At 36.1% G+C, this 27632-nt stretch overlaps 1 protein-coding gene across 2 annotated transcripts in view; it reads left to right on the top strand.

Annotated features, from left to right (window-relative positions):
- LMBR1 (limb development membrane protein 1) overlaps positions 1–27632 on the top strand; it is a 180539-nt gene that overhangs the window by 6513 nt on the left and 146394 nt on the right. For both annotated transcript variants that reach the window (XM_027841033.1, XM_027841032.1), the window contains exon 2: positions 26385–26457. In XM_027841033.1, the coding sequence (XP_027696834.1) occupies positions 26385–26457 (73 nt within the window). The remainder of the gene's footprint in view (positions 1–26384; positions 26458–27632) is intronic.

Raw genomic sequence — 27632 nt, 5'->3', positions numbered from 1 at the left:
TTTTCCCTGTTTTACAGATGAGGACACTGAGGCACAGAGAGATTAAGGGCTTTACACAGACAGGGTTATAATTAGTGTGTGGGCCTGGATTTGAACTCTGGTCTTTCAGACTACAACTCCCGAACCACCTAATTTATGTAATTTACTGGTGTTGCTGGGGGAGTAGAATTTGGCAGAGGAGAACTTTCCATTTCCTTTTTGAAAAAGGGGGGGTTGAGTCGTCTTTGATCTCACTAATCTCCTGCCTTGAGGCTTTTCCCCCTAGTCACACCTCTACTCTTTTCCATCCCTTGAGAGGCTCGTGTCTTGCTGGCAGTTCCGGTGTCTGAGCAGCCACACCTTGTTATAACAATTAACTGGCTTTCAGCCCAAAGGAAAAGGAAAACCTTATCCAGTTTTAAATTCAGGCTTTTTGAGAATTTTAAGAAAGAGATCATTTATTAAAAATCATCAGTTTGTCTAGCCCAAAGACTTGAAATCTTTGGTCATCATGACACGATTTGAATTTCCTTCATCTCTCCTTCCATTTACATTCCATTTGCAGCAAATAAAGATGAAAATAATCATAAATTTTATCTTTATCTAAGAACGGATTTAAAGTATTATTGAAATAGTAAGGAACAGATTAAAAAGGAAACAGATTTGGATTTGAGTCTCTACCCTTTTGGATAGAAAAGGGCAAGGTAAGAAAAAGTTGTGAGAAGAAGGCATTCCATTAGCCTTCTAAATTCCCCAGTCTGGGGAAAGTTCTTCTGAGATTGAGTTCATCTCATGTAATTCATTTCAATTCAGTAAATGTTTATTAGACACCTGCTTTGTGCCAGGCACTGTGCTAAATTCTGGGGATACCCAAAGAGGCAAAAGACAATTCCTGCCCTCAAGGAGCTATTAATCTAATGGAAGAGACAATTTGCATATACAAAGTAAACTATATACTGAATAAATAGTAAATAATTAATGCAAGGAAGGGACTGGAATTATGATTGTTTAGGGGAGGCTTGCTGTGGAAGGTGGTTAGTTGGGACTTAAAGGAAGCCGAGGAGATTGGTAGTTGGAGCAGAGGAGGGAAAACATTCCTACAAGGAGGGACAGCCAGAGAAAATACCCAGAGCCAAGAGATGAAATGTCTTGTTCCTGGAACAGCAGGAGGCCAGTGTCATTAGATCAAAGGTTAAGTGTTTGAGAGTAAGATGTAGAAAGACTGGAAAGGTAGGAGGGAGTTAGGTTATGAAGGATTTTGAATGCTAAACAGAGCATTTTGTATTTGCTCCTGGAGGCAAATATGAAGTCTCTGGAGTTTTTAGAATAGAGTAAAGGGGGTGAGGTGACATCATTTTAGTGGCTGAATGGAGAGTGGATTGGAAAAACAATTTTTAACATTCGTTTTTAAAACTTTGAGTTCCAAATTCTCTCCTTCCCCCCATGCATTGAGAAAGGCAAACAATTCAATATAGGTTATACATGTGTAGTCATGCAAAACATTTCCTAATGGTCTTCTTGTGAAAGAAAACATAGACCAAAAAAAAAAAAATCCTCAAGAAAAATAAAGTAAAAAAATATATTTCAGTCAGTATTCAGATGCTATCAGTTCTTTCTCTGGGAATGGTTAGCATTTTTCATCATAAGTCCTTCAGAGTTGTCTTTGATCATTGTATTGCTGAGAATAGCTAAGTCATTCACAGTTGGTCACCCCACAATATTGCTGTTACTTTGTACCCAGTACATTTCATTTTGCATCAGCTCATATAAATCTTTCCAGGTATTTCTGAGAGCATCCTGCTTATCATTTCTTATAGCACTAGTATCCCATCATAATCACATACCACAATTTGTTCAGCCATTCCTCAATTGGTAGACCTTCCTCAATTTCCAATTCTTGGCCACCAGAAATGCTGTAAATATTTTTGTACATAGGTCCTTTTCCTTTTTGTTGGTTTTTTTTCCATCTTTTTTGGGATACAGACCTAGTAGTGGCATTGCTGGGTAAGGGGGTATACGTGGTTTTATAGCCCTTTGGACATAGTTCCAAATTACTCTACAGAAATGGTTGAATCAGTTCATAACTCCACCAAAGGTGCATTACTGTCTCATTTTTTTCACATCTCTTCCAATATTGGTCATTTTCCTTTTCTGTCCCATTAGCCAATCTAATAGGTATGAAGTAGTACCTCAGAATTAATTTGCATTTCTCCAATCAGTAGTGAGTTAGAGCATTTTTTCATATGGCTATAGCTAGCTTTGATTACTTCATCTGAAAATTGTTCATATCTTTTGATCATTTACCAATTGGAGAATGCCTCTTATTTTTATAAATTTGATTCATTTTTCTGTATGTTTGAGAAATGAGGCCTAGAAATGGGGCAGCTAGGTGGTGCAGTGGTTAGAGCTTTGGCCTTGGAGTCAGGAGGACCTGAGTTCAAATCCAGCCTCAGACACTTGGCACTTACTAGCTGTATGACCCTGGCCAAACCACTTAACCCTGCTTGTCTCACCAAGAAGCACAAAAAAAAGAAGAAAAGAAAAGAAAAGAAAAGAAATAAGGTCTTTATCAGAGAAACTTACTTCAAATTTTTTTCAGTTACTATTGCTAACTGTATTTCCCTTCATCCTATTCCCTGCCTCGTTTATTCTATTCTTGTTCTCCTTTCACCCTGTTCCTCCTCAAAAGTGTTTTACTTCTAACTACCCCCTCCCCCAATCTGCCCTCACTTCTATCATCCCTTCTCTTATTCTCTTATCTTCTTCCCTTCTTACTTTCTTGTGGGGTAAGATAGATTTCTATGCTCAATTGAGTGTTTATGTTATTCCTTCTTTAAGCCAATTCTGATGAGAGTAAGGTACACTCCTTCCCCCTAACTCCCTCCCTTTCCCTCCACTGTAAAAGCTTTTGTTTTTTGCCTCTTTCATGTGAGATAATTTACCCTAAATTACCTACCTCTCCCTTTTCCTTTCTCCCAGTACATTCTTCTCTCACCCCTCAATTTTATTTTTTTAGATATCATCCCTTCATATTTAACTAACACCTGTGCCCTCTATATGAGAAAGTTCTTATGAGTTACCAGTATCATCTTTCCATGTAGGGACGTAAACAGCTTTAACCTTATTAAGTCCCTTATGATTTCCCTTTCCTCCTTATGGTTCTCTTAAGTCTAGTATTTGAAAGTCTAATTTCCTATTCAGCTCTGGTCTTTTCATCAAGAATGCTTGAAAGTTCTCTATTTCACTAAAGGTCATTTTTTCCCCCTGAAGGATTATATCCAGTTTTGCTAGGTAGGTGATTCTTGGCTGTAATCCTAGCTCCTTTGCCCCTCAGAATGTAATTCCAAGCCCTCTGATCCTTTAATGTAGAAGCTGCTAAATCTTATGTTATTCTGACTGTGGTTCCACGACACTTGAATTGTTTTTTTCTGGCTGCTTGCAATATTTTCTCCTTGATCTGGGAGCTCTGGAATTTGGCTATAGTATTCCTGGGAGTTTTCATTTTGGGATATCTTTCAGGAGATGATAGGTGGATTCTTTCTATTTCTGTTTTACCCTCTGGTTCTAAAATATCAGGGCAGTTTTCCTTGATAATTTCTCAAAAGATGATGGCTCTTTTTTTTGATCATGGCTTTCAGGTAGTCCAATAATTTTAAAATTCTCTCTCCTGGATCTATTTTCCAGGTCAGTTGTTTTTCCAGTGAGATATTTCACATTCTCTTCTACTTTTTTTTATTCTTTTGGTTTTGTTTTATAGTTTTTAAAAAATTTCTCATAAAATCATTAGCTTCCATTTGCTCCATTCTAATTTTTAAGGAAATATTTTCTTCAGTGAGCTTTTGGACTTCCTTTTCCATTTGGGCCAATCTTACTTTTTAAGGAGTTTTTTTCTTCAGTGAATTTTTGGGCCTCTTTTTCCATTTAGCCAGCTTTTAATGCATTCTTCTTCTCATTGGCTTTTTGTACCTCTTTTACCATTTGGCCTATTCTGTTTTGTAAGATGTTATTTTCTTCAGTATTTTCTGTGTTTCCTTTACCAAGCTGTTGACCTTTTTTCTGTGATTTTCTTGCATCACTCTCATTTCTCTTCCCAATTTTTCTTCTACCTCTCTTACTTGATTTTCAAAATCTTTTTGAGCTCTTCCATGGCCTGAGACAATTCGTACTTTTCTCGGAGGCTCTGGATGTTGGAGCTTTGACTTTGTTATCTTCTGAGTGTATGTTTTGATCTTCCTTTTCACCATAGTAACTTTCTGTGGTCAGATTTTTTTTTCTGTTGTTTGCTCATTTTCCCAGCCTATTACTTGATTTTTAACTGTTAAAGTAGGGCTCTGCTTCTAGTGTGGAGGATGTACTGTCCCAAGCTTCAGGCGTTTTGTGCAGCTGTTTTCAGAGATACTTCTAGGGACCTGTAATTTTTCAGTTCTTTCAAGGTGGTATGATCTAAGGAGAGGTGTTTACTTCTCTCCTGGCTTGTGCTCTGGTCTGTGAGTGATCACAAGCATTCTTTTCTGCCCTGGAACTGTGAGGAGGGTCTCTGCTTCACTGTGGCCACAAGCTGTGGTGTGCTAGTGCTCCTCCTTGCCCTGGGACTGCTGCCCAGGACTGCATCTCAGATCTGAATATGGGCAAAGCAACAATCCTGCCCCCAATTCCAGAAGAGACCCCTCCCACTCTACCATTTGTTTAGAGTCATAAAGACCTGTCCATTTCACATAATGAGGAGAGGGTGTCTAGGAGGAGAGAGTAATCAAAGACTGCCAATTGTAGATGGCCTTTTCAAGGAGTTTAGCTACAAAAGGCAGAAGAGATATTGGATGATAGCAGAGATGGAAGGGTCAAATGAGGGTTTTTTTCTGGTTAGAGGAGACATGGACATACTTATAGTTAGTAAGTAGGAAAGGAGCCAGTAGAGAAGGACAGATTGAAAATAAGTGAAAGAGTGGGGATGACAGAGAGGTAATTTGTTGGAGGAAACAGGATGGAATGGGATTGCTTGAACAAGTAGAGGGTACAGAGTCTTGGTAAGGGGAGTGAGGCCACTTCATCATGTGAGATGGGTTGAAGAAGGAGATAATGGCAGAAGGCATCTGAGTGATAGGAGATGAGGAAGAGGGGAGAAGAAGAAACTCACAGGTAATGACCTTAATTTTTTTTAAATATGAGGCAAAGTTCTCAGCTAAGCCAGTGGGGGGAAGGAGATCCATGGGAGGTTTGAGGAGGGATGAAAAGGTTTGGAAGAGCCTTTGTGGAGAGTGGGATAGTGAGTTGATAAGGGAGTTATAGTAGAATTGTGAAGGGCCCAGTTGAGGTTATATAACATAAATTTGTAGTGGACCCAGTCAGAACAGCTGTGTGACTTTTCTCCACTTTCGTTCAGCAGCAAATGTGTAGGTGCAAATAGGACAAACGATGGGAGTGATCCAAGGCTAATGTTTGATTGGGTGTAAATTAGTGATATAATAAAGGGACTAGAGATTCAAGAGAGGAAGAGTGTAGAATTTATTTGGTTCTTCAGTGAGTCAAGATGGGGAGAAGAGGAGAAAGTGACTAGAGCAAGGGAGATGGCTTGGAAGAGAATTGAGGAATCAAGGGATTAGAGGTCATACTGTGAATGAATAGTAGGAATATGTAAGGAAAGGCAGAAGGAGAAGTGAAAAGCAAATAGATATGGTTATTTTAGGGGATTTCAGAATCCTTGAATGTAGATGATTATCTATAGGAGTTCAGAGTCCCTGGGATGTGAAGGGTATGAGTGTGTGTGAGAATGTTTATCACTGAGTGGAGGGCGCCACTCCTCTACCCTCAGAGGACAGGCTTAGCAGGAGATGGGAGGCCTGAAGTCGAAGAGAGTGTTGTTCTTCTTTGCACCAGAGGCTTTCCACAACCCAGCTGGGAGATTAGGCTGGCAGCAAGAGACAGAAGATGCCTTGAGCTGGTACAGATGCAAGTGGTTGCTTTGTGGCAGATGGAAGATAGATACCTTGGCCCCTAGGGGGCTTTCCTCGGGGGATGTGCTTCCCCCAGCAGGAGATGGAGGGCTCAGAGCAGTGGGGCATCCTTGGTCTGAGGTTTTCTCAGCTGAGGAGGCTGGCTAGGAGGAGGCAGCAGGAAGTGGTAGACTCCCTGCACAGGAGAAAGGCTCCCAGGTGACCAGGGGACATGCTGTGCCTTAAGGCACCCATTGTGGTTATTGTTGCTTTGTTTAAATTTTGTGTTCTACATTCTTTCCCTCCTTCCTAACCCTTTACCACCCACTGAGAAGGCAAGCAATATAGTATCAATTATACATGTGAAATCATGCAAAGCATATTTCTGTGTTAGCCATATTTCAAAAAAATCTAAAGAAAAATAAAGTGAGAAAATTATGCTTCACTTTTCACTAAGAGTTCATTAGTTCTCTCTCTGGAGGTGGAAAGCATTTTTTAATCATGAGTGCTTTGGAATTATCTTGGATCACTGTATTGATCAGAGTAGCCAAGTCTTTCACAGTTGATCATCATTACAACATTGCTGTTATTGTGCACAATGAAATCCCTGTTCTTCTCACTTAATTCATCTCACTTCATTAATTCATATAGATCTTGCCATATTTTTTGGAACCCTTCCCTCCCCCCACCTTGTCATTTCTTGTAGCACAGTAGTATTCCATTACAATCATATACTACAACTTGTTCAGTCATTCCCCAGTTGATGAGCATGCTCTCAATTTCCAATTCTTTGCCACCACGAAAAGATCTGCTATAAATATTTTGGCACATATAGGTCCTTTTCCTTTTTCTTTGATCCCTTTGGGATACAGACTTAGTAGTGGTAATGCTGGATCAAAGGGTATGCGCAGTTTTATAGCCTTAGAGGCTATAGGCATAGTTCCAAATTGTTTTGCAGAATGGTTGGATCAGTTCACTATTCCACTTTTTCTCTTATTCCCTCTCCTCCTATTTCCCTATTGGGTAAGTTACATTTCTTTACCCAAGTGAGTGTGTATATATATTTTCCCTTTTTGAACCAATTCCAGTGAGAGTGAGGTTCAAGTATTGCTTGCCATTTCCCCCTCTCCCTATTTTCTCTTCTACTATGAAACCTCTTCCTTATGTACCTCTTTTATCTGAGAAAATTTCCTCCATTCTACCTCTCCCTTCCCCTTTCTTCCAGGACATCCCTCTTTCTCGCTCCTATGTTGTTTTTTATTTTATTTTTGGAGATCATCCCAACATAATTGACTTACATCTATGCCCTCTATCTATGTAGAATCCTTCTAACTGCTATAATATTGATAAAATTCTTGGGAGTTACATGTGTTATTTTCCCATATGGGAAGGTAAACGGTTTAACTTTATTGAGTCCCTTATATTTACTCTTTCATGTTTGCCTTTTTATGATTCCCTCAAATCTTGTGTTTGAACTTCACATTCTCTGTTTGGTTCCCTGTCTTTAGAGCAGGAATTCTTGAAAGTCCTCTATTTCATTAAATAGTCATTTTCTCCCCTGAAGGATTATTCTCAGTTTTGCTGGGTAGAGTTATTCTTGCTTGTAATCCTAGGCTTTTTGTCTTCTGGAATATCAAATTCTAAGGCCTCTTCTCCTTTACTGGAGAAACTTCTAAATCTTGTGTGATCCTGATGATGGCCCCATGATATTTGATTTGTTTCTTTCTGGCAGCTTGAAGTGTTTTCTTTTTGACCTGGGAGCTCTGGAATTTGGCTATAATATTTCTGGGAGTTTTCATTTCGGGATCTCTATTAGGAGGTGATCAGTGGATTGTTTCAATTTCTGTTTTACTCTCTGGATCTAAGGTATCGAGGCAGTTTGATAATTTCCTGAAAGATCATAACTTGACTCTTTTTTTGATCATGGCTTTCAGGTAGTCTAATAATCTTAAATTATCTCTCCTTGATCTGTTTTTCAGGTCATTTTTCCAATGAGATATTTCACATTTTCTTCCATTTTTAACTTGTTTTATTTTTTTTTTTATGTCTCATGAAGTCATTAATTTCCATTTGCCTAATTTTAATTTTTAAGGAATTATTTTCTTTAGTGAGCTTTTGTATCTCTTTTTTTCATTTGACTAATTCTGCTTTTTAAAGAGTTATTTTCTTCACTGAGCTTTTGTAACTCCTTTTCCAGTTGGCCAGTTCTGTTTTTTTAAGGTATTATTTTTTTCAGTATTTTTTGGTGCCTCTTTTACCTATTTTTACCAACTTGTTTATTCTCTTTGTAGAATTTTCTTGCATTACTCTCATTTCTTTTCCCAATTTTTCCCTATTACTATTACCTCTTTCTTTAATTCCTGTAGGAATTCTTGCTGACCTTGAGTCTAGTTAGCATTTTCTATTTTTTCTTTTGATTTTTTAAAAAACTAATTATTTTAATTTTCAACAATCACTTCCATAAGCTTTTGAGTTTTAAATGTTCTCCCCCTACCTCCCCTCCTCTCTTCCCAGGATGGCATGCAATCTGATATAGGCTCTACATATACATTCCTATTAAACATATTTTCACATTAGTGATATTGTAAGTAAGAATTAGAACTAATAGGAGGAACCACAAGAAAGAAAAAACAAAACAAAACAGAAGGAAAAAAAGAGCAAATAGTATGCTTCGTTCTGCATTCAACTCTATAGTTCTTTCTCTGGATGTGGATAGCATTTTCCATCACAAGGCCTTTGGAGATGTCTTAGATCCTTGTATTGCTGGGAAGGATTAAGTCTATCAAAGTTAGTCATCGAATAACATGATTGTTACTGTGTACAGTGTTCTCCTGGTTCTACTCACTTCACTCAGCATCAGTTCATACAAGTCTTTTCAGGTTTTTTCTGAAGTCTGCCTGCTCATTATTTCTTATAGCACAATAGTATTCCATTACATTTGTATACCACAACTTATTCAGCCATTCCCTATTTGATGGGCATCCCCTCAATTTCCAGTTCTTTGCCACCACAAAAAGAGCTGCTATAAATATTTTTGTACATGTGGACCCTTTTCCCATTTGTATGATCTCTCTGCGATATAGCCCTAGAAATGCTATTGCTGCGTCAAAGTCTATACACATTTTTATAGCCCTTTGGACATAGTTCCAAATTGCTCTCCAGTATGGTTGAATCATTTCACAACTCCACCAACAATGCATTAATATTCCAATTTTCCCACATCTTCAACATTTATAATTTTCCTGTTTTGTCATGTTAGCCAGTCTGATAGATGTGATACGGTACTGCATAGTTGTTTTGATTTGCATTTCTCTAATCAATAGTGATTGAGAGCATTTTTTCATATGACTATAAATGGCTTTAATTTCTTCCTTTGAAAACTGCCTGTTCATGTCCTTTGACCATTTATCAATTGGGGAATGACTTGTATTCTTATAAATTTGACTTAGTTCTATATATATTTTAGAAATGAGGCCCTTATGTGAGACGTTGGTTATAAAAATTCCCAGTTTTCTGCTTCCCTTATAATCTTGGTTGCTTTGGCTTTGTGCAAAAACTTTTCAATTTAATATAATCAAAATTATCCATTTTGCCTTTCATAATGTTCTCTATCTCTTGTTTGGTCATAAATTCTTTTGTTCTCCATAAGTCTGATAGGTAAACTCTTGCTCTCCCAGTTTGCTTATAGGATCAGCCTTTATATCTAAATCATTAACCCATTTAGACTTTATTTTTGTATATGGTGTAAGATTTTGGTCTATGCCTAGTTTCTGCCATACTCATTTCCAGTTTTCCCAGCTTTTTTTGTCAGATAGTGAGTTCTTATCCCAGAAGCTGGGGTCTTTGGGTTTATCAAACAGTAGATTAGTATAGTCATTGATTACTGTGTCTTGTGTACCTAACATATTCCACTGATCTACCACTCTATTTCTTAGCCAGTACCAAGTAGTTTTGATGATTACTGTTTTATAATACAATTTAAGATCTGATATGGCTAGGCCACCTTCCCTAGCATTTCTTTTCATTAGTTCCCTTGATATTCTGGACCTTTTGTTCTTCCAAATGAATCTTGTTATTATTTTTTTCTTGCTGTATAAAATAATTTTTTGGTAGTTTGATTGGTATGGCACTGAATAAGTAAATTAACTTAGGTACAAATATCATTTTTACTATATTAATTTGCCCTACTCATGAGCATCTAGTTAGCATTTTCTTTTTTTAAAATTTTATTAATTTATTTTGATTTATCAGCAATCACATCCATAAGCTTTTGAGTTTTACATTTTTCTATGCCTTCCTCCCCCCTTCCTTCCCAAGGCAGCATGCAATCTGATATAGGCTATACATGTATTCTTTTGTGGACATGACCAGTGTATATATTTGTTTGCTTGACTATACTTTTTTGTTATGAGGGAGGATTTTTGTGTAGTGTGGGAAAAAGTTAGTAGGAGAGTAGAGGTGTAGTGTTAGTGATACCAAACAAAAAAAAAACCCAAACCCAAAAGAACATCCATAAAAGAATAAAAATACATAGGAAAAAGTAGAAAGAAGTTCGGAACAGGATACAGATAAGCAGGGCACTTTTGGTGCTACTATATTAAATTTAATAGGGATTTGTATTGTTGGCAGAGACCTGTAACCCATCTTCAGTCAATAATATCCTCCTATATTTTTACACATTAGAGCAACTATGCATAAGTATATCTGTATCCATGTTGACCAGGCCAGAGTGTAAGCTGAGCAGCACCTCTGTTGCTTAGAGCATGGTATCCATCCCAGTGGTACCATGATTAGTGACAGGACCTTGGGTGGTGGTGATGACAACTTAAATATCTTCTTTTGTGAGATGGGGGCTGGGAAGCATGTACACAGAGCAAACTTTGTAGACTTGGAGTCTGCTGTAGTAGATGAAGTTACTGCTAGCATCTATAAACAGCAGTTCTATCCTGAGTATCTTTGGCAAGGAAGATACTGCCAGTAATTATACCTGGGGTCATTATATTGGTAGGAAGAAGGTCACTGCGCTTGTTGGAGCACGTCCAAAAACTGTTGGACCAGTGCAGAGGACTTGTTTGTATTTTCATATCCTTGGGGTCAGTATGGGCTCAAGCTTCACCCTCCCTGCTGATGCTCTCTGTTAAATTACAACAAGAAGTCCAAGCTGGAGTGTACCATCTACCCAGCCACAAAAATATCCACAAGTGTAGTGGAACCCTGTAACTCCATCCTGATCACTCATATCACACTGGAACACTTGGATTGTGTATTTGTGGTGGAAAATGAGGCCACCTATGACATCTACCCTCTGAACCTGGACATGAAAGTGACTTACTTACACCAACTTTAGCTGGACTCGTTGACCAGAGATTGTTTCCTACATCACTGCCTCCCTGCAGGTGGATGGTGCTCTCTATATGTATTCTAAAGGATTCCAAACCAATCTGGTGCTTTATGCTCTACTCTTCTACCCTTGTCGTATTCTTATTCTTATTATTGTATCTCTGCCGAGAATGGCAATCATGAACAGCTCTTGGTTGCTAGGATTTCTAATGCATGATCTAACGGGTGGTGAAGTTTGACTTACATCATGGCGAGTACATGACCTGCTGCCTGCTATATCGACGTGATGTCAATGCTGCTGTTGCCGTCATCAATATCAAGCACGCTGTTTAGTTTGTAGACTAGTGTCCCACTGGCTTCAAGGTTAGCATCAACCAGCTGTGGTCCCTAGTGAGGAATGTCCAAAGTACGGTGAACAGTATGTATGCTAAGTATTAACACAAAAACCATTGCTGAAACCTGGGTCCCTCTAGGCTGCAAGTTTGGTCTAATGATTACCAAATTTGTATATTTGATATATGAGTGAAGACATAGAGTAAAGAGAAATATCTGAGGCTTGGAAAGATTTGGCTTGGCTGCCTTGAAGAAAGTTTTTGAGAAAGTAGGTATAGACTTATATAGTGGAGGGTAAAGATGAAAATGAGAAATTCTAGAAGGGATCAGCAACCACCTCATTTAGCCTATCCTGTTGTATCTTTCCTTTCCTACCATCCCAAATAAAATTTTTCATTACCTGTAATAAATAGACATTTGGTGATAGATTTACATTGCAAATTATGGACAGAAAATTCCAAATATGTAATAGAGATTGTGTCACAGCCCCTTTTTTTCTACGATAATTTGGAAACCATTTTGCTTTTGTTTGGGATTATTTTGGTTTGCTTGATAGTTTTAATAGTCTTTCATTGAAAACATGAGTTTTAGGAATTACTAGGTTAGAAATAGCTTCTCAGAGAATACTTTTTCACAGTGTATGTTATGATCTAGTGTAGGAGTGGGGAACCTGAGGCCTCAGGGCCACATGTAGCACTGTTTGGATTCAAAGGACCGTATTTGAGGACCTAGCAGGCCACATGCGGCCTCAAGGCCATAGGTTCCTCACCCCTGATCTAGTGTGTGGAGGTACATGAAAAAATGTGCTTGGCTAGATATGTTATTTTAACTCAGAATTTTGAAGTGAAGCATTCTACAGATTTTAAACATTAAATATTATAAGTCTAGGACAATACAGTGTTTCAATTTAAAATTATTTTTATTAGTTTATTTATATTTATATTATGTATATTTAATTAGTTAATATTATTTATATTTAACTGGTTAAGAGAAATTCTTATCTCTCCTAAAGATTTTCTTTACAGAAGTCCCTTGATAGAATTTGTTTTATATTCTGTTAGGATAAGTAAAAGGTTTTCATGAAGAACCAATAACATTTACATACATGTGGTAAATTTCATTTTTACAAAGTGCTGTATTTACTCCACAACCATATTCCTTATTTGACCTTTTGGTCTTATCTTCATATTTGCAACTCAGCTTATTCTGTTGTTTCCCTGTATATACATGGATAGCGTCCAGATTTCCTTCTAAATAGCTTTACCCCCCCTCTCTCTGCTAAATTTTTCTAATATGCGGCTTATCTTGCCAAAAATATTGTGCTATTTTTCAGATGTAACTATTTCTTAGCCTCGTTTTTTTTTTTTTTTACTTTGTCCTTAAATATGTGGCCACTGTGTCCTTTTTGTAATTCTTGTTTTGATTCTTAGATATGGGACATAAAAGATGATAGATTTACATTGCAAAGTATGGGTAGAAAATTTATATCTCAGTATTAGTATCCAGTAACTAGGAAGGAAGCCGTTTTCTTCCTATGTTTTTATGAAAAATTGTTTATTTTACAGAGAAACGTATTGATGTATCTGTAGTCTGTCCCATTCTGACAGATTTTTCCTTAATGAAGTTTAGAGTACCTATTCCTTAGTTAGCATATTGTTCTGTAAAAATAAATTTTTTTTTCTTTCAGAATTATACGAATTTTGTTCTTTCTTGGGGATAAAGTAAAATAATAATAAATCTATAGAATTAGAAGAGGATTATTTCTTGCATATCTTTACTTGTAAATATATTTCAGGAAGTTAGTTATGTTATTTTTGTTTAATCATTTGTTAATATTTTTCTTCTAGTTAAGCTGATATAATCCACATATGTATGTGCAAATTTATTATTGAAATTGATGTTACTGTTAAGTGGGTCTGTGATTTCATTGATGTGGGTATTTCCTCTAACCACGAAGATCACAACTCATACTGAATGCCCATTCTATAGAACTCTTATTCTGGGGCCTGATGCTATTAGCACAGTGTCATCTGCAAGTATGAACAATTGGGAATCCCTTTTCAACTTAGGTTTTTTGTGGATTTTGTCTTGTCACTGTAGTAGATGCCTTTGACAATGATATATCTTCTTCTTTTATGCCTTTCTTGACAGTAACAACCATCATTGAACAAGGTTACATTTCTTGTTATATTTTTCAAGGACTCTTGTACAATTTTGACATATGTATGTTCCTCATTTGATAACCACTGAGTAAACATACTAATGAGGAAACAAATACTAATAATTGACAGTATTCTCATAAAAAAAACCAGGTGAATGAAGGAAGTTGCAGCTTAATGAAAGCATAGCTCATAGGCTCTACTTTGAACAAACAAATAAAGGAGGTGGTTGAATTGGTTATCATATATCCAAAGGCAACAAAAGTACAATTTTTTTAGTAAGTTTTAGTCATCTTGCATTATCGTATTTATCATGAATATTTGTAAAAAGACCACCATGAAAATTAATGTAGCATATTCACCAGAATCTGTTACAGAGAATGAAGATATAAATCTATGAAAGATTTAATAAATACCACCAAAATAAATTGATATATACTTTGATACTTAGTACAGGGCGGAAATAAGTGAGAACAGTGAGAGAAGTATGTTGGAAAAAATAGATCAGGAATAAGGACTGGAGTAGGCCAAATGTATATAGCACAGAAACCTCAGAACTATATATAATGAATACTTTCTTGTAGAAAATAATTGGAAAACACTGGACCTGTTGAACATTGAATAATATCGGAAGAAATGAAATTGGTTATATTTTAACAGATAGGCAATAATGACTTGTTTTTGATGAGTGGAAGTCATTCTTGAATCAGCTATGAGTACATTGAGACCATTGATGTTTAAAGCAGAGATTAAGATTAGTTAAAAAAAAAACCTAGAAGAAAAAATAAAAATAAAAAAAGATATTATCTGCAGTTAAAATAATTCTATCATGACCCATTTAAACAGGTTAATGTTTGTTTGTTTGTTTTTGGTGAGGGCAAATGGGGTTAAGTGACTTGGCCAGAGTCACATAGCTAGTGAGTGTTATATGTCTGAGGCCAGATTTGAACTCAGGTCCTCCTGACTTCAGGGCCCATACTCTATCCACTGTGTCACCTTGCTGCCCTTAAACAAGTTATTGATTACAAGAAATGGAACGTGAATGGAAGAAAGGATATAGATGCCAAATAGAGTAATTTTATGCAGAAATGTAATTGAAATAAATTGATTTCCATAATAAAATCAAAGAATCTAAACAAATATGACTTACTCGCCAGCCATCTGGCAGTGAAGAGCAATACTACTTTAGATCAAAAACTTGTTTTTGAAATCTTAAAGAGAAGAATGGTGGAATATTATAATCAGATCATCTCAAAAAACAGATAGAAGCAGTGGAAAGTAATACCATTTAAAAGAAAGCTTGACCAATGACTCAACCAAAGTCACCCAAGGATGAAAGTTGAAGGACAGTAATTAGAAGAAAAATGGAAAAAGGCTGCAAAGATGTTTATAACAACTCTTAACATCAAGCACAGTGTAACTACTATATTTGGATTCTAATATCACAATCTCAGTTATACTCATAGAGAGGATATACATAACATTTAAGAAAACAAAGATAGAAAAATCAATTGTGTTAGACCAAGTGTACATAGAGGAGATCTATGCTGTAGGCAACACATTTGTGAGAGCATTGATTTACAAGGTATCTGAAGGAAAGGAAGATAGATTAAGTGGAATAAATCTTGGACTTTGTTAATTCCTTGAAAAAGGCTACCAGGAGAACATCATCATCTATTGACCTACTTGCCTACTTTCTCATCTATATAAAATTTTCATGAGAATCATATACATGCATTGACGATATTAGAAGGGAACAGAAAGGTTTTGGCAAGTGATATTTCACATACACCACATCTCTACCATTATATAATTAACTGAAAGATCTCACTCTATTGTTTGTTGATTGTGTTAAAGAAATTTAAAGCAAATGTCACCTTAGAGATTCTTTTCCAACAAGTTCTCATGAATATATCAAAATTATTAGAGATTACTCTAAAGATATAATGGCACCCTCTTTGATAATTATTGTTAGATGAGGCATAAAACAAGGAGAAATGATTGCCAGAAGTTTTTGCATTATGATGGAGGTAATCCAGGGCACAGACTCAGTTGAAGATAAATTTCTTATAAGTGTTGAGATCCTTCAGATGCTTCTCGTTGTGTGTAATGTGTTGGTTGCATCTGTTTTAGAACACTGAAAAATCTCCTATGAGATCTGTAACTGCTTGAGTTTGCCTAATCATCTACATAGGAAAAAAAAAATTGTATGTCCAGGCTGTTACATAAAGTTAGACAACCTTTAGACTTCAGCTATCAGTATGTGCTATGTGCACTGCAGCATTGTTTTGGGCCCAGAATTAAGCAGGTAGACAAGAATGGGATTGGCTTGTCTTTCGTAAAGGCTAGAGCACCTTTAATGACCCCCAAGTCATGCAGAACCAAAGGCCAATTTCTTAAAATATCAATATTCTATCTGTTTTGTTGTATGGCTATGAGTCACAGAATGCTACAGTCTCTGAAGAATTAAAAATTAAAAAGGTCAGTGGAGATGTGAGCAAGGAGCAACCTAAGGAAGTAGAAAGAAGAGCCTAGAGTAAAGAATGTTTTAAAAGAAATGTGTGAAAGAGAAAATAGTTTGGTCATATGATGAGAGCAAAGGAAGAACAGCCTATGTCCTCTGCTGGCATCATTACAATGTTAGAAAGTCTCCCCTCTCCTTCTAGCTTGTTAGGGGGACCCTCTTGTGGTGACCTTACAGGAAGACATAGATAGGAGTTGCAAAGGATGAACAGGTGTGGATGGATTGTACTTTGTGTCATTGGAGGGAACATTTCAATGAATGAGATTACATATCCATTTTAGTATGAGAGATGCTTTGCTGGAGAAGAGCCTTTAAGGAAATGGCAAATTTTAAATGCCTTAACTGGAGATATAAAATTCTTTTGTCAACCTCTTATAACCACAGCCAAATTTGATAGGGAAGAGGAAGAGAATGTAAAACTGGAAAGCTAGGAAGGAACCAGGTTATGAAGAGCTTTGAATCCTAAACAAAAGATGGCTTCTAGGTTTCTTCCAGCTGTAGATGATTCTATGATATTTTGATTTTATGTATTTGATCCTGGAAGTAAGAAGGAGCCACTGGAGCTCATTGAATAGGGGAGAGGATTGATATGATTAGACAAGTTTTAGGAAGATCACTTTGGTAGCTGTGGGGGAGAGACTTGAGTCAAGTCAGCAAGCATTTATTAAATACCTACTATGTGACAGGCACTGTGCTAAGTGCTGGACTTGAGGCAGGAAAACCAGTGAGAAGTCTATTGTAACAGTCCAAGCAAGAGGTGATAAGAGTTTGAACTAGCGAGTGAGAGAAGGGGACTTATATGAGCAATGATGGGGAGGTAAAAACAAGATTTGACAAATATTGGATATGTATGGTGAGTGCAAGAGAGAAGTTGTGGATGACATGGAGGTTACAAATCTGCATGACTGGAGGGATGATAGTACCCTTAGCAGTAATAGCAAAGTCCTGGAGAGGGTGAAGGTTTTATGGGAGAGAACAAATTCTATTTTGATCATGTTGAATTTGAGATGCCTGTGAGATAATTCAGTTTGAAATGTCCACAGACAGTTGGTGACTGTATCTCAGCAGAGAGACTACAGCTAGATGATAATAAATAATCTGTAGATTATTTGCATAGAGATGATAATTGAACTCACATAAACTGAAGAGATGACCAAGTGAGAAATTTAGAGCAAAAAGAGAAAATGGTCCAGGACAAAGTCTTGGAGGACACCCAAATTTAGTGATGTGATATGGATGATGATTTAGCAAAAGAGACCGAGAAAAGAACATTCATATAGGTAGGAGGAGAACCAAGGGAGAATAGTTACTAAAATCCTTAGAAAAGAGTGTCCCCAGGAGAAGAGGTGATTAACCACGTCAGATGTTGCATTTAGTGTGAGTTTTTTAAAGATTGGGGACACTTGGGTGTTTTTGTAGTAAAGGAATCGATAGATAAGAAGAGATTGGAGATTAGAAAGAAAAAGAGGGTGGGGATGATTGTGGAGGCAATCTTTTGGAGGAGTTGGGAGGAGATAGGATCAAGGGTTCATGTAGAGGGATTGGCCTTGGCAAGCAGAGGGACCACCTCTTAATTAAAGATTGGAGTGGAGGAGGAGATAGTGGGGTATGGTCTCAGAGTAATGTGAGAGGAGAAGGGAAAAAGTGGGGATTTTGGGTCTAATGACATCAATTTTTTACTGAGAGGTATAAGGTAAAGACCTTAGTTCAGAAGGCAGGGGTGAGGGGATGGCAAAGGAATAGAAGAGGAGAGAAGGTTCGGAATAGCTGCTGTGATAAGTGGGATAGGGAATTGATTAGGAATAAGTAAAAAGAATGTCTTTCTGCAGTGAGGGCCCAGTGATAATTCAACAGGAAGCAGGGAACTTAGGGGGTTCCCATGTAGGGGAAGGCCACTTTGTAATCGGCTTTGATTTTCCAAAATCAGAATATCTGAAATTAAAAAAAAAGTGTTCCCTCCAAGCCTGTGTTATAGTGAACATGGAGCTCTGTGTGCCCATCTCCAAGTGGTACTGTGAACAGAGATGACTGCGGGGCCAGGATTTGAGTTCAGATTCTACTTCTGATGCTGCTATCTGTGTGACTCTGGCAAAGTCACCATCTTACTTGAGTATCAGCTCTTCATCTGTAAAATGAAGGGTTAGATCAGATGGCCTCTGTGGCCCCTTCCAGTGCTATGCTTATGGTCTTCTGAGCCTGTGATTCTTTGGGGTTTCTCCGGGAAGGATCATGTGTCCAGAGCGTAAAGGGCTCTCAGGTCACAAGTTCATCTCATCTTACAAGTGAGAAAACTGAGACCCAGAATTTAAATGACTTGGCCAGGTTCAAATATCTAGTAAATGGCTGAGGCAGAATTTGAACCCAGGTCTTTCTGACTCCAGTGGCCACACCATGGGGTACAGATAACAGAATATGAAATGGCTGGTGCTCAGGTGCGAGGCTTTAATATCTCAGTCTTAGTTTCCTCTTATACACATTAGGGATAATACTCCTTTACAGAGTGGATGTGGAAGAAATGTTTTGTAACTCTTAAAACTCTATTTAAATGAGTTATTTTAATTGTAAAATTAGTTGTTTAAGCTTACCTCTTTAAGAAATTGAAAATAAGAACAGATCAACTGTTTTCCCAGAAGATTGTACTAAATTACCGGAAAGCTCAACAGAATTAAAACAACCACAAACCCAATGAAAAGAAGCGATAACTTACTCTGGTGACCAGTCTAGGTGAAAAGATGAAATAGGAAATAGCAAGTGTAGTTTGCTTTCTGCCAAAGGCCTCAGAGACTTTGGAGCCTCTCTATTTTTAGCTCCTTATCCCTCTCAACACTATATGCCTATTTCTTTCTTATCACCTTTTCCCCCTTGACCTTAACTGAGGTGGCATATTGTCAGTCAACTAGCATATATGAAGTGCCTACTATGTACCAGCTACTGTGGTAAGCCCTTTGGATACAAAGAAAGGCAGAAAACATATTGAGTAAACCCTGACCTGCAGTCAGGAGGACCTGAATTTGCATCTAGTTTCAGATACTTACTAGCTATGTAACCCTGGGCAAATCCTTTAACATCTCTAGGCCTCAATTTCCTCATCTGTAAAATAAAGAGGATAGACTTGATGGCCTTTAAAGTTCATTTCATATTTGTAAATCTACGTTCCCATGAGGTTATAAGCAACTGAAAAATTTTTTTGTTTGTTGTAGGTAGTAACACCTCATTTATTGACTTATTATAGTGACCTGTTTTCCTTCTTGTCTAATCTAGTCCTATACATAGCCCTTCTAATCTCCCTTCTAATCAAACATGTCCATCCTTTCAGGCTCAGTTTGAGTTTCATCTCCATGAAGCCTTATATGATCACTTTAGCCCACCTAGATAAGTGTTTTTTTAAATTAAGTTTTTTTTTCATTAAAATCTCTTTTCCCCTCTCCACTGCTTTGTTAAAGACAGAGTCCTCTATTTTGTTTATGATGATGTTTATTTTTGTTTATAAGGTGTTTATATCACAATCAGGTATGTCTTTGGAGTTTATCCTGGTGTAAGGTCTGAGATATACCTGTACCTAATTTCTTCCAGACTGCTTTCCATTTTTCCTAGCAGTTTTTGTTAAATGAGTCCTTACACTGGTAGGTGGGGTCTTTGGGTTTATCAAATACTAGACTACTGCATTTATTTATTTTTGTGTATTGTGTACATAATCTGTTTTTACCAATAGACTTCTTTTAATCAGTACCAATTTGTTTAATGATTACTGCATTGTAGTATAATTTGGTATCTGGTCTATATTGTCTTGGATCCCTTGAACTGTGTCTGTAGACATTGAGTACTTTGACATGATGACATGATTCTAAACATGATGAGTTTCAATTAATTTTTGATGTTATAGATCAAATTAATTCTTAAACTGGTTTTTAGGAGAGAAAGTGTTTTTTGTTTACTGTGAAATGCTAATTAATTTAGTAGTAACATTTTTCTCCTGTATTTCATATTTAACTAAAAATTTGAATTTATGCTAGGTTTTAAGGATCAGAGGCAATCTATACAGATTCCTTGCTTCCCTGGTAATTTCCAAGAAATATGTTGTATTGTCTGTCTCAAATTCTTCTTGCATGGAAAAGGATGCTAATTTTCTTTTATGATACTTTGATATATCAATATTTTAAAAGTCAAGGAATTTTAGACTACTTTGAGTTCTTAAGCTTATAGTAATTAGTTTAATAAATCTCTAAAGAATTATTTTTGGCAGAAATAAAACCCTGTTTTATTGTTTCCTGTGATTGAGACCAAAGATAATTTAAAAAATAAAATGAAGTTCCCTTCATAAAGATTTTTCCCAGCAATTATTCTGAGATGAAGCAGAATCTTTGAGCTTGATTCTTAAGGCTTTATATGAGCTGGAACAGTGACTGATTTCTGCTGCTATTAGTATTGTGCCTAGCAGTTATAAAATGAATATTTGTTGATGTTCACTGCCTGAAGTAGTAAATTACAAAGTCTAACTCTGCATGTGGGGAAGTGCAAGTGCATATGGACATTTCTCATCAAGCTGTTTATCAGACTGTTTCAAATGTATTTGGAAGTCCCATTTTAAGTTTGGAATTTTTTTTTGTATAGATTTTGTAAGTATATAGAATCTGTGAAATGTCGGTAGAGTCATTGAAATTTCTTGGTCTTAATGCATTTACTTTCTGTCTGACCCAGAGCAAATCCCTTAAATAGGTCTGAACTTCAGTTTCCTATATCTCTAAAATGAGGAGAGGAGTTTTAAAAAATCTACAAGATCTATCTCCCTGAGTTGGTGAGGCCTGGGCTTCATAAACATTAAAGTGCTCTAGAAACGTGAGCCGCTATTGTTGTTGTTAATCAGTGTAGTTCTTCAGATAACATTAATAAAATAGATAGTATTTGCTGTGGAAAAGCCTCAAAAATTACCTGTTTATGTTCTCTCAGAATAAAAAAAATATTTCTTTGATTTGCCTTTCCAGAAACTTTGAGATCCTTTTTGAAGAAATCTCTTCCAGGGGTGAGGAACACATATGACCCTTTAGGGCCTCAAGTTTGCCCTTTGACAGAATCTTATTCAGTTTGCCGCAGGTTCCCTACCCTGGTAATAAATCAATGTATACTGAATAAATTTCCATTAGGAAAAAAATCATAGATGTGGTGGGGTATGTATAAGTGAGACCTGGCTTCTTGGCAGAGGAAAGAGTGCTGACCTTCGTGTCAGGACCTGGGTTTCAATCTTGGTTCTCCTGTTTACTAGCCGAGTGACTTTGGGAAAGCCACCTTCTCCTTCTGGGCCTCAGGTTATTCGTGTGCAAAATGAGGTGTTAAGCTAAGTAATCTTGAAGATCCTTTCCAGTTCTCAATCCTTCTGAGAAATTTATCTTCTATAGTATTTTAAAGTGTGAATTGAAGAGAAAATAGGGTTTTATATTAGTAGATCCCTCTTTTCACTGGACTTTTATCTGATCTACTCAACAGAAGGGCCTCACAAAGGCCCATATTTTGCTTTTCATGGGCAATAACTCCTTTATTCTTAAAGTTCTGGTAGGTCTGAGAAAATATAACTGATTTCACCTATTTGCCAACTCAGAATTGCCACCTTGTGGCAAACAGGTTAACTGCTAGCTTCCCACTTTTATAACAAGCCTTTCTAACTATAAAGGCAAAGGAGAAAAATGATCCTTAAAAAGCAAAAACAAAAACATCCAGGATGCATTGTGTGACACATAGAAACTCCAAACTAGGGATTATCTACATACCAAATTTTTCTTTACTGACAGTTTTGAAAAATTGAATTTATTTTATTGGCGAGATGACATAGTATTTCTTTTTGGATTGTTGGTTTGGGTAGTACAGTTCATTTGGCCTGAGAATCTGATTGACTTTGCCTGAGGTTAGCTAGTCAAAATACAAATCTTGTCGAAAAATTAATACAAGTTAGTAGTTCCTAAGGAATATATTGTACTACTTTTGATGATGAAGATACTATAAATACAGTGTGTTTTCTCTAAGAATAGTATTCCAAATTATTGTTCAGTTGATCAGCAGTTCCTCTTGGCATTATGAGGTACATTCCACCTCATCTTTTTTAGAAAAAGATATTTTGGTTTCATCTTTATTAATTGACTACCACTTGTAAACATTGCAGTACTTATCATTTTAGAAAATATGCATATATACATATGCTATCATATACCAAAGAAGCTACAGAATGTGAAGGTGTGATTTGTTGAATCAATTCAGTGGCCTGCCCCCTGCCCCCAGCACCTTTTCTGGGCAGTGAATGACTGGCACTTCTTAGGCAGTAAGTCCTTTAGTTTCTACCTAGAAGTGCTGATGGCTGATTTTTGGGTGGAGGGTGACTTATTAAGTTAAGTAGTAGGAATTCTTTGTACCTTCTCAAGTTAATATTAAATGATCTCATATTCTAGACAGACAAATGGAGGACATCTCTCATTGAGAGAGAAGTTAAAAATATATAAACCTCTCACTTTACTTTAATCCTGCTTTGAAATCTGTTGAATGATTGGTGCAGTTAGTACAAAGTCATCTGAAAAACTGAGTATCTTATTTGGAGGACTAATTCTGCTCTGTTTTACTTTCCTACCATTTTGATAGTTTGTATCAAAGTGAAAGAGAAGCTGGTTACAATTAGGAACAATTAAGGCTAGTTTAAGACTATCTACAAAATCTGATGGTACTTTGTTAAAGGGAAATCATCTTTCAGAAGATAGCATGAGCAGTCAAATTCTTATACATCAAAAATAAAAAAAAATTTGGTCCTCACTCTGACTTATAAGAATGCTGTAATTATATGTTCAGATTGATGAAGGTCAAAATAAGTTGAAGAAGAAAATAATCACTTTAAAATAAAAAAAATTATTCAACTTTTATTTTTTATATCTCCTTCATTTCTAAGTATGTTACCTCCCCCGCCACATTATGGAACCATCCTTTACACCAAAAAAAATTTAAAAGTAGAGGGAAAAAAAAGCAGTTCATGAAAACTAATCAACACATCAACCAAGCCTGACTGTATATGTAGTGTTATACACTCATAATTCCCTACGTCTGCAAATATGGGAGAGAACTATATTTTCTCTGATCTTTTTCAGGGATAAACATGTATATTATAATTAAATGACATTCAGAGTTTTGTTGTTATTTTTTCCATTTACATTGCTGTCATTGTGTACATTATTTTCCTGCTTATTAACTTTGTATCTATTCATGTATGTCTTCTTATGCTTCTCTTTATTCTTTATAGCTATCATTTCTTACACCACAATTTGCTTAGCTATTCCCTGTTCAATGGGAATCTTTTTTAACTCTTATTTTTTTACATTTAATTTTTATTTTATTTCTCAATTACATGTAAAAACAATTTTTAAACTTTTTTTTAATGTTGAGTTCCAAATTCTCTTCATCCTTCCTTTCCTTCCATCTTACTTGAGAAGGCAAACAGTTGGCTCTAGATTATACATGTACAGTCATGCCAAACATTTCCAGTGGTCATATTTTTGTTTCTAGTTCTGTTACTTCAAAAAGTGCTGCTGTGAACATTTTGGTGCTGAGAACTTTATGGTTTCATCTTCCTGGTGAATATGGCTAGCACTCGGATCTCTGGGTCAAAGGGTATGGCCATTTTAGATACTTTAATTCCATATTGCTTTCTGCAATGATTGGACCAATTCACAGCTCAACCAACAGTGTATAAGTGTGATCATCTTTCTGTGGTAACACCAACTATTCCCTTGTTTTGTTATGTTTGCCAGTTTTCTGAGTGGGAGGTAAATAAAACCTTAGAGTTATACAAATGATTACTTTTAATAGCATGTAAGATATCTTTCTGGGGTGAAGATGACTAATTAAAATGGTGACTATTAAATAGTCACCCTGTGTCTTTGGTGGATGAGGTATCTGTTATCTTGTTTAGACTTATAGCAGGGACTGCCATTTAATATTATGGGATTGTCAATCAGTTTAGAAATATTTTATTCTTTTTGGTTTTAAGAGATTTGGGGTTGGGGAGACAGAGAGACAGAGAGAGACAGAGAGAAACAGAGAGAGAGAGACAGAGGCAGGAGAGAGACAGAGGCAAAGAGAAAGAGAGGACAGAGAGAGACCAGGTTGGGGGGGGGAGGCAGGAGAGACAGAGACAGAGATAGAGACAGAGAGAGATGCACCATAGGGGAGAACTATTGTCATTCCTGGTGTTCAGTGATTTCTGAATTATTATGCCTATTGATGGATACTTTAAGAATACAGTACTCAAAAGACTAAAATGTTTATAAATATTAGGGGGATTAGCATGTAGATTTTAAATGGTATGTGGTACTCAGGATGCTTTAAATTAGTCTTATCAAGAATGAGATCAAGTTGTATTTTTGTTATACGAATTAGCAGCTCAGAGGTTCACTCTCTGAGACTAATGACAGTCAGACTAGCTAGTACACTTTACTGCTACAAAAGTCACTTTTTTTTTTAGTGAGACAATTGGGGTTAAGTGACTTGCCTAGGGTCACACAGCTAGTGTCAAGTGTGTGAAGCCAGATTTGAACTCAGATCCTTCTGATTCCAGGGCCAGTGCTCTATCCACTGCATCACCTAACTGCCCCCAAAAGTTGATAGGTGATTTGATCCCGAAGGATACTCACTTAAACAGAGGGAGGAAGTGTATGTGGGGAAGTGGTGTTGGATATTGTGCTATGTAAACTGTCACAAAGCAGTAGGAAGTGAGGTCACCTTTCATTGTAAGTTGCTCATTTTTTTGCTCTAAGTAATGTCAGTTTCCCAGGGAAGGCAGTCCCTAGGAAAGTTTCATTCCTAACTTTATTACACCAGTTACAGTTCAGTGGAGACTGATGAAATTACAGAAATTATGGTAGGTTTATAATAACACATATTCTTGTTATATCTCTCTGTTGAGGGATATGAAGTAATATTTTCAGCATCATTAGTTTGACAGTTTAGAGAATTACAAACAGGTGTGAAAAACTCACTTTTATATGGTGACCTTACTACTTTTTATCTCTTTCGTGGGAAGATGGAATAGTGGAAAAAGCCCTGCATATGAAAAGTCAGTCAGTCAGTAAATATTTATTAAGTGTTTACTATGTGTCAGGCACTGTGCTAAAGTACTGGGGTTACAAAGAAAGGCAAAAGAGGAGTTCAGAGTCAAATGGATTAGACAATATGAGAACAATTATGTACAAACAAGATATATACATGCTAAATTAGAGATAATCAACAGAAAACTTGTGTTCTAATTCTGGCCCTACATTATTAGTTGCATGATTCTGGGCAAGTTACTTAAGTTCCCCGTTCTTCAATTTTCTCATTTGAAAAATGTAGTTAATAGTTTAAGGTACAAAAATAATCCACTAGCCTACCTACTCTTCAGATAAGTTAGAAAGGTACTATAGAAATGCGAGTTCTTACTATTATATGTCGGGAATTTCAATTAGAAATTTTAAAGAACAGCAAATTGTCATGTAAATGAAACCAGGATAGCAGTAGCTCACATAAACACACAGAAAAGCATAAACACACTTAGAAAAATAAGTTTTAAACAAATTTTTGAGATATCTTTTGTTTTTATATCACAGTCATCTCCAGATATATCCTTCTTTTTGTAGTAAAGAAAAAGCAAAACTAATAGACAACAGGTTTGATGATGTATGCAAAATTCTGTCCACTACTTCTCTACCAAAATGTCCTCTGAGACATTGATCATTATAATCATTGACTTTGGCTTCTTTTTAGTATTCTTATTTACATTATGGTTGTTATGTGTATTGTTCTGTTTCAGCTTAATTTATATTAGTTCATATGTTTTCTCATGTATTTCTCAGTTCCTCATATTCATCATTTTAATATTTATTACATTTGCGTTCCATAGTTTGTTCAAACACTTTGTGCTCTAAGCAATTCCCCACTTTACTTCTAAATTTTTGTTACCACACAAACTATTGCTTTGTTTCAAAAATGACAATTTCTATCTTAGCCTTCTATTTAAATACTTTTAATCTTGAAGTTGTTTTAAACAATTCTTATTTTGTGGATTGTTTTGATGATTTATGTACCAGACTGGTGATCTGTTAAACTTTATTTCAGATATGCTTTCTTCTGTTTGCTGTTCTCTACATTGTTTCATACTTCATCATCACAAGGTACAAGAGGAAATCAGGCAAGTGGAAATGCTTTAACATAAGTTTTTCATTCTAGTGCTAATGATTATGAACATGGCATACTAAATATATTGTTATACTTAAGTGTTCTGGTATACTGAGCAGATTTATAATTGGAATCCATTACCTATTTTTAATAGATTGTTAAATTTAACCCTAAGGCATCTAGTCAGTTGTTATGTGGCAAAGGAGCTAATAGTTCTGAAACTAGATGGTTTCACTTCTGCATATTTGTACTGTACCTGTAGTATATTGAGTATCTGATAGATACCTACCATCTACAATTTAATTGGAAATGGGCTTTCTGTGACTGGTTGTGGCCTGGTTTCACCTATTCTTCTCTTTGCATGTCCAAATTCTAAGTATCTTTTAATGCTTAGGTGATATTCTATTTCTTTTGAAGTATCATTCCTGACTACTATTACACATAGCAATATCATTTTTTTCTCTGCAGCCCCAAAGCTCTAATAGTCAGTGGTTCCCAAACTTTTTAAATATCAGGATCTCAGTTTAATGTAAAATGTTTTGTGGAACCTACCTTATAGTTGTCGTAGTAATAATGGGTACTGATTGAGAAAGTAAATAATGACAAGAAGCTACTATGAATCCAGTAATACTTCTAAATGATTTTGCATTTTATTAGTTATAATAGCATCCCTAGTCATTTGAAAAATAGTAACTTATATAACATGTTGAAATATTCAGTCTATAGAAATTATTTTTGCTTATTTATTAATTTATCAATGACTTCTCAGAGCCCATAATTCTGCTGCTTAAAAGATGGGAACTACTGTTTTAGATCACAAAATTTAGTGCTTGATTATATCCTTTATCATATAGTTATGAATATTTCTCCTTTTTCCTACATATGTATCATCACAACAAGCCTATAAGACCTTTGAAGTTGGGGACCATATTTTTTTTAGTTATTATTGTTATAATGTAGCAGTACATTGATAATAAATAAATTTTTATATAACATTTTAAAGTATGCAAAACAGCTTACCCATAGTATCTCATTTGAGCATCACAAGAACATTAACAAGTAGATGATTAGGATTGGAACTGGGCCTTTGATTTCACTGGTACAGGGAGTTCCTAGATGAGGAAGCTCCCTCTACCAGAGCAGATCCACATCTTCTGTACAACTTAGAGAGTTCTTAGAGAGTTGCCT

Source organism: Vombatus ursinus, unplaced genomic scaffold, assembly GCF_900497805.2.
Source record: "Vombatus ursinus unplaced genomic scaffold, bare-nosed wombat genome assembly UNPS02014852.1, whole genome shotgun sequence".
Classification (NCBI taxonomy): Eukaryota; Metazoa; Chordata; class Mammalia; order Diprotodontia; family Vombatidae; genus Vombatus; species Vombatus ursinus.
This window is presented reverse-complemented; position numbering and strand designations above follow the sequence as displayed.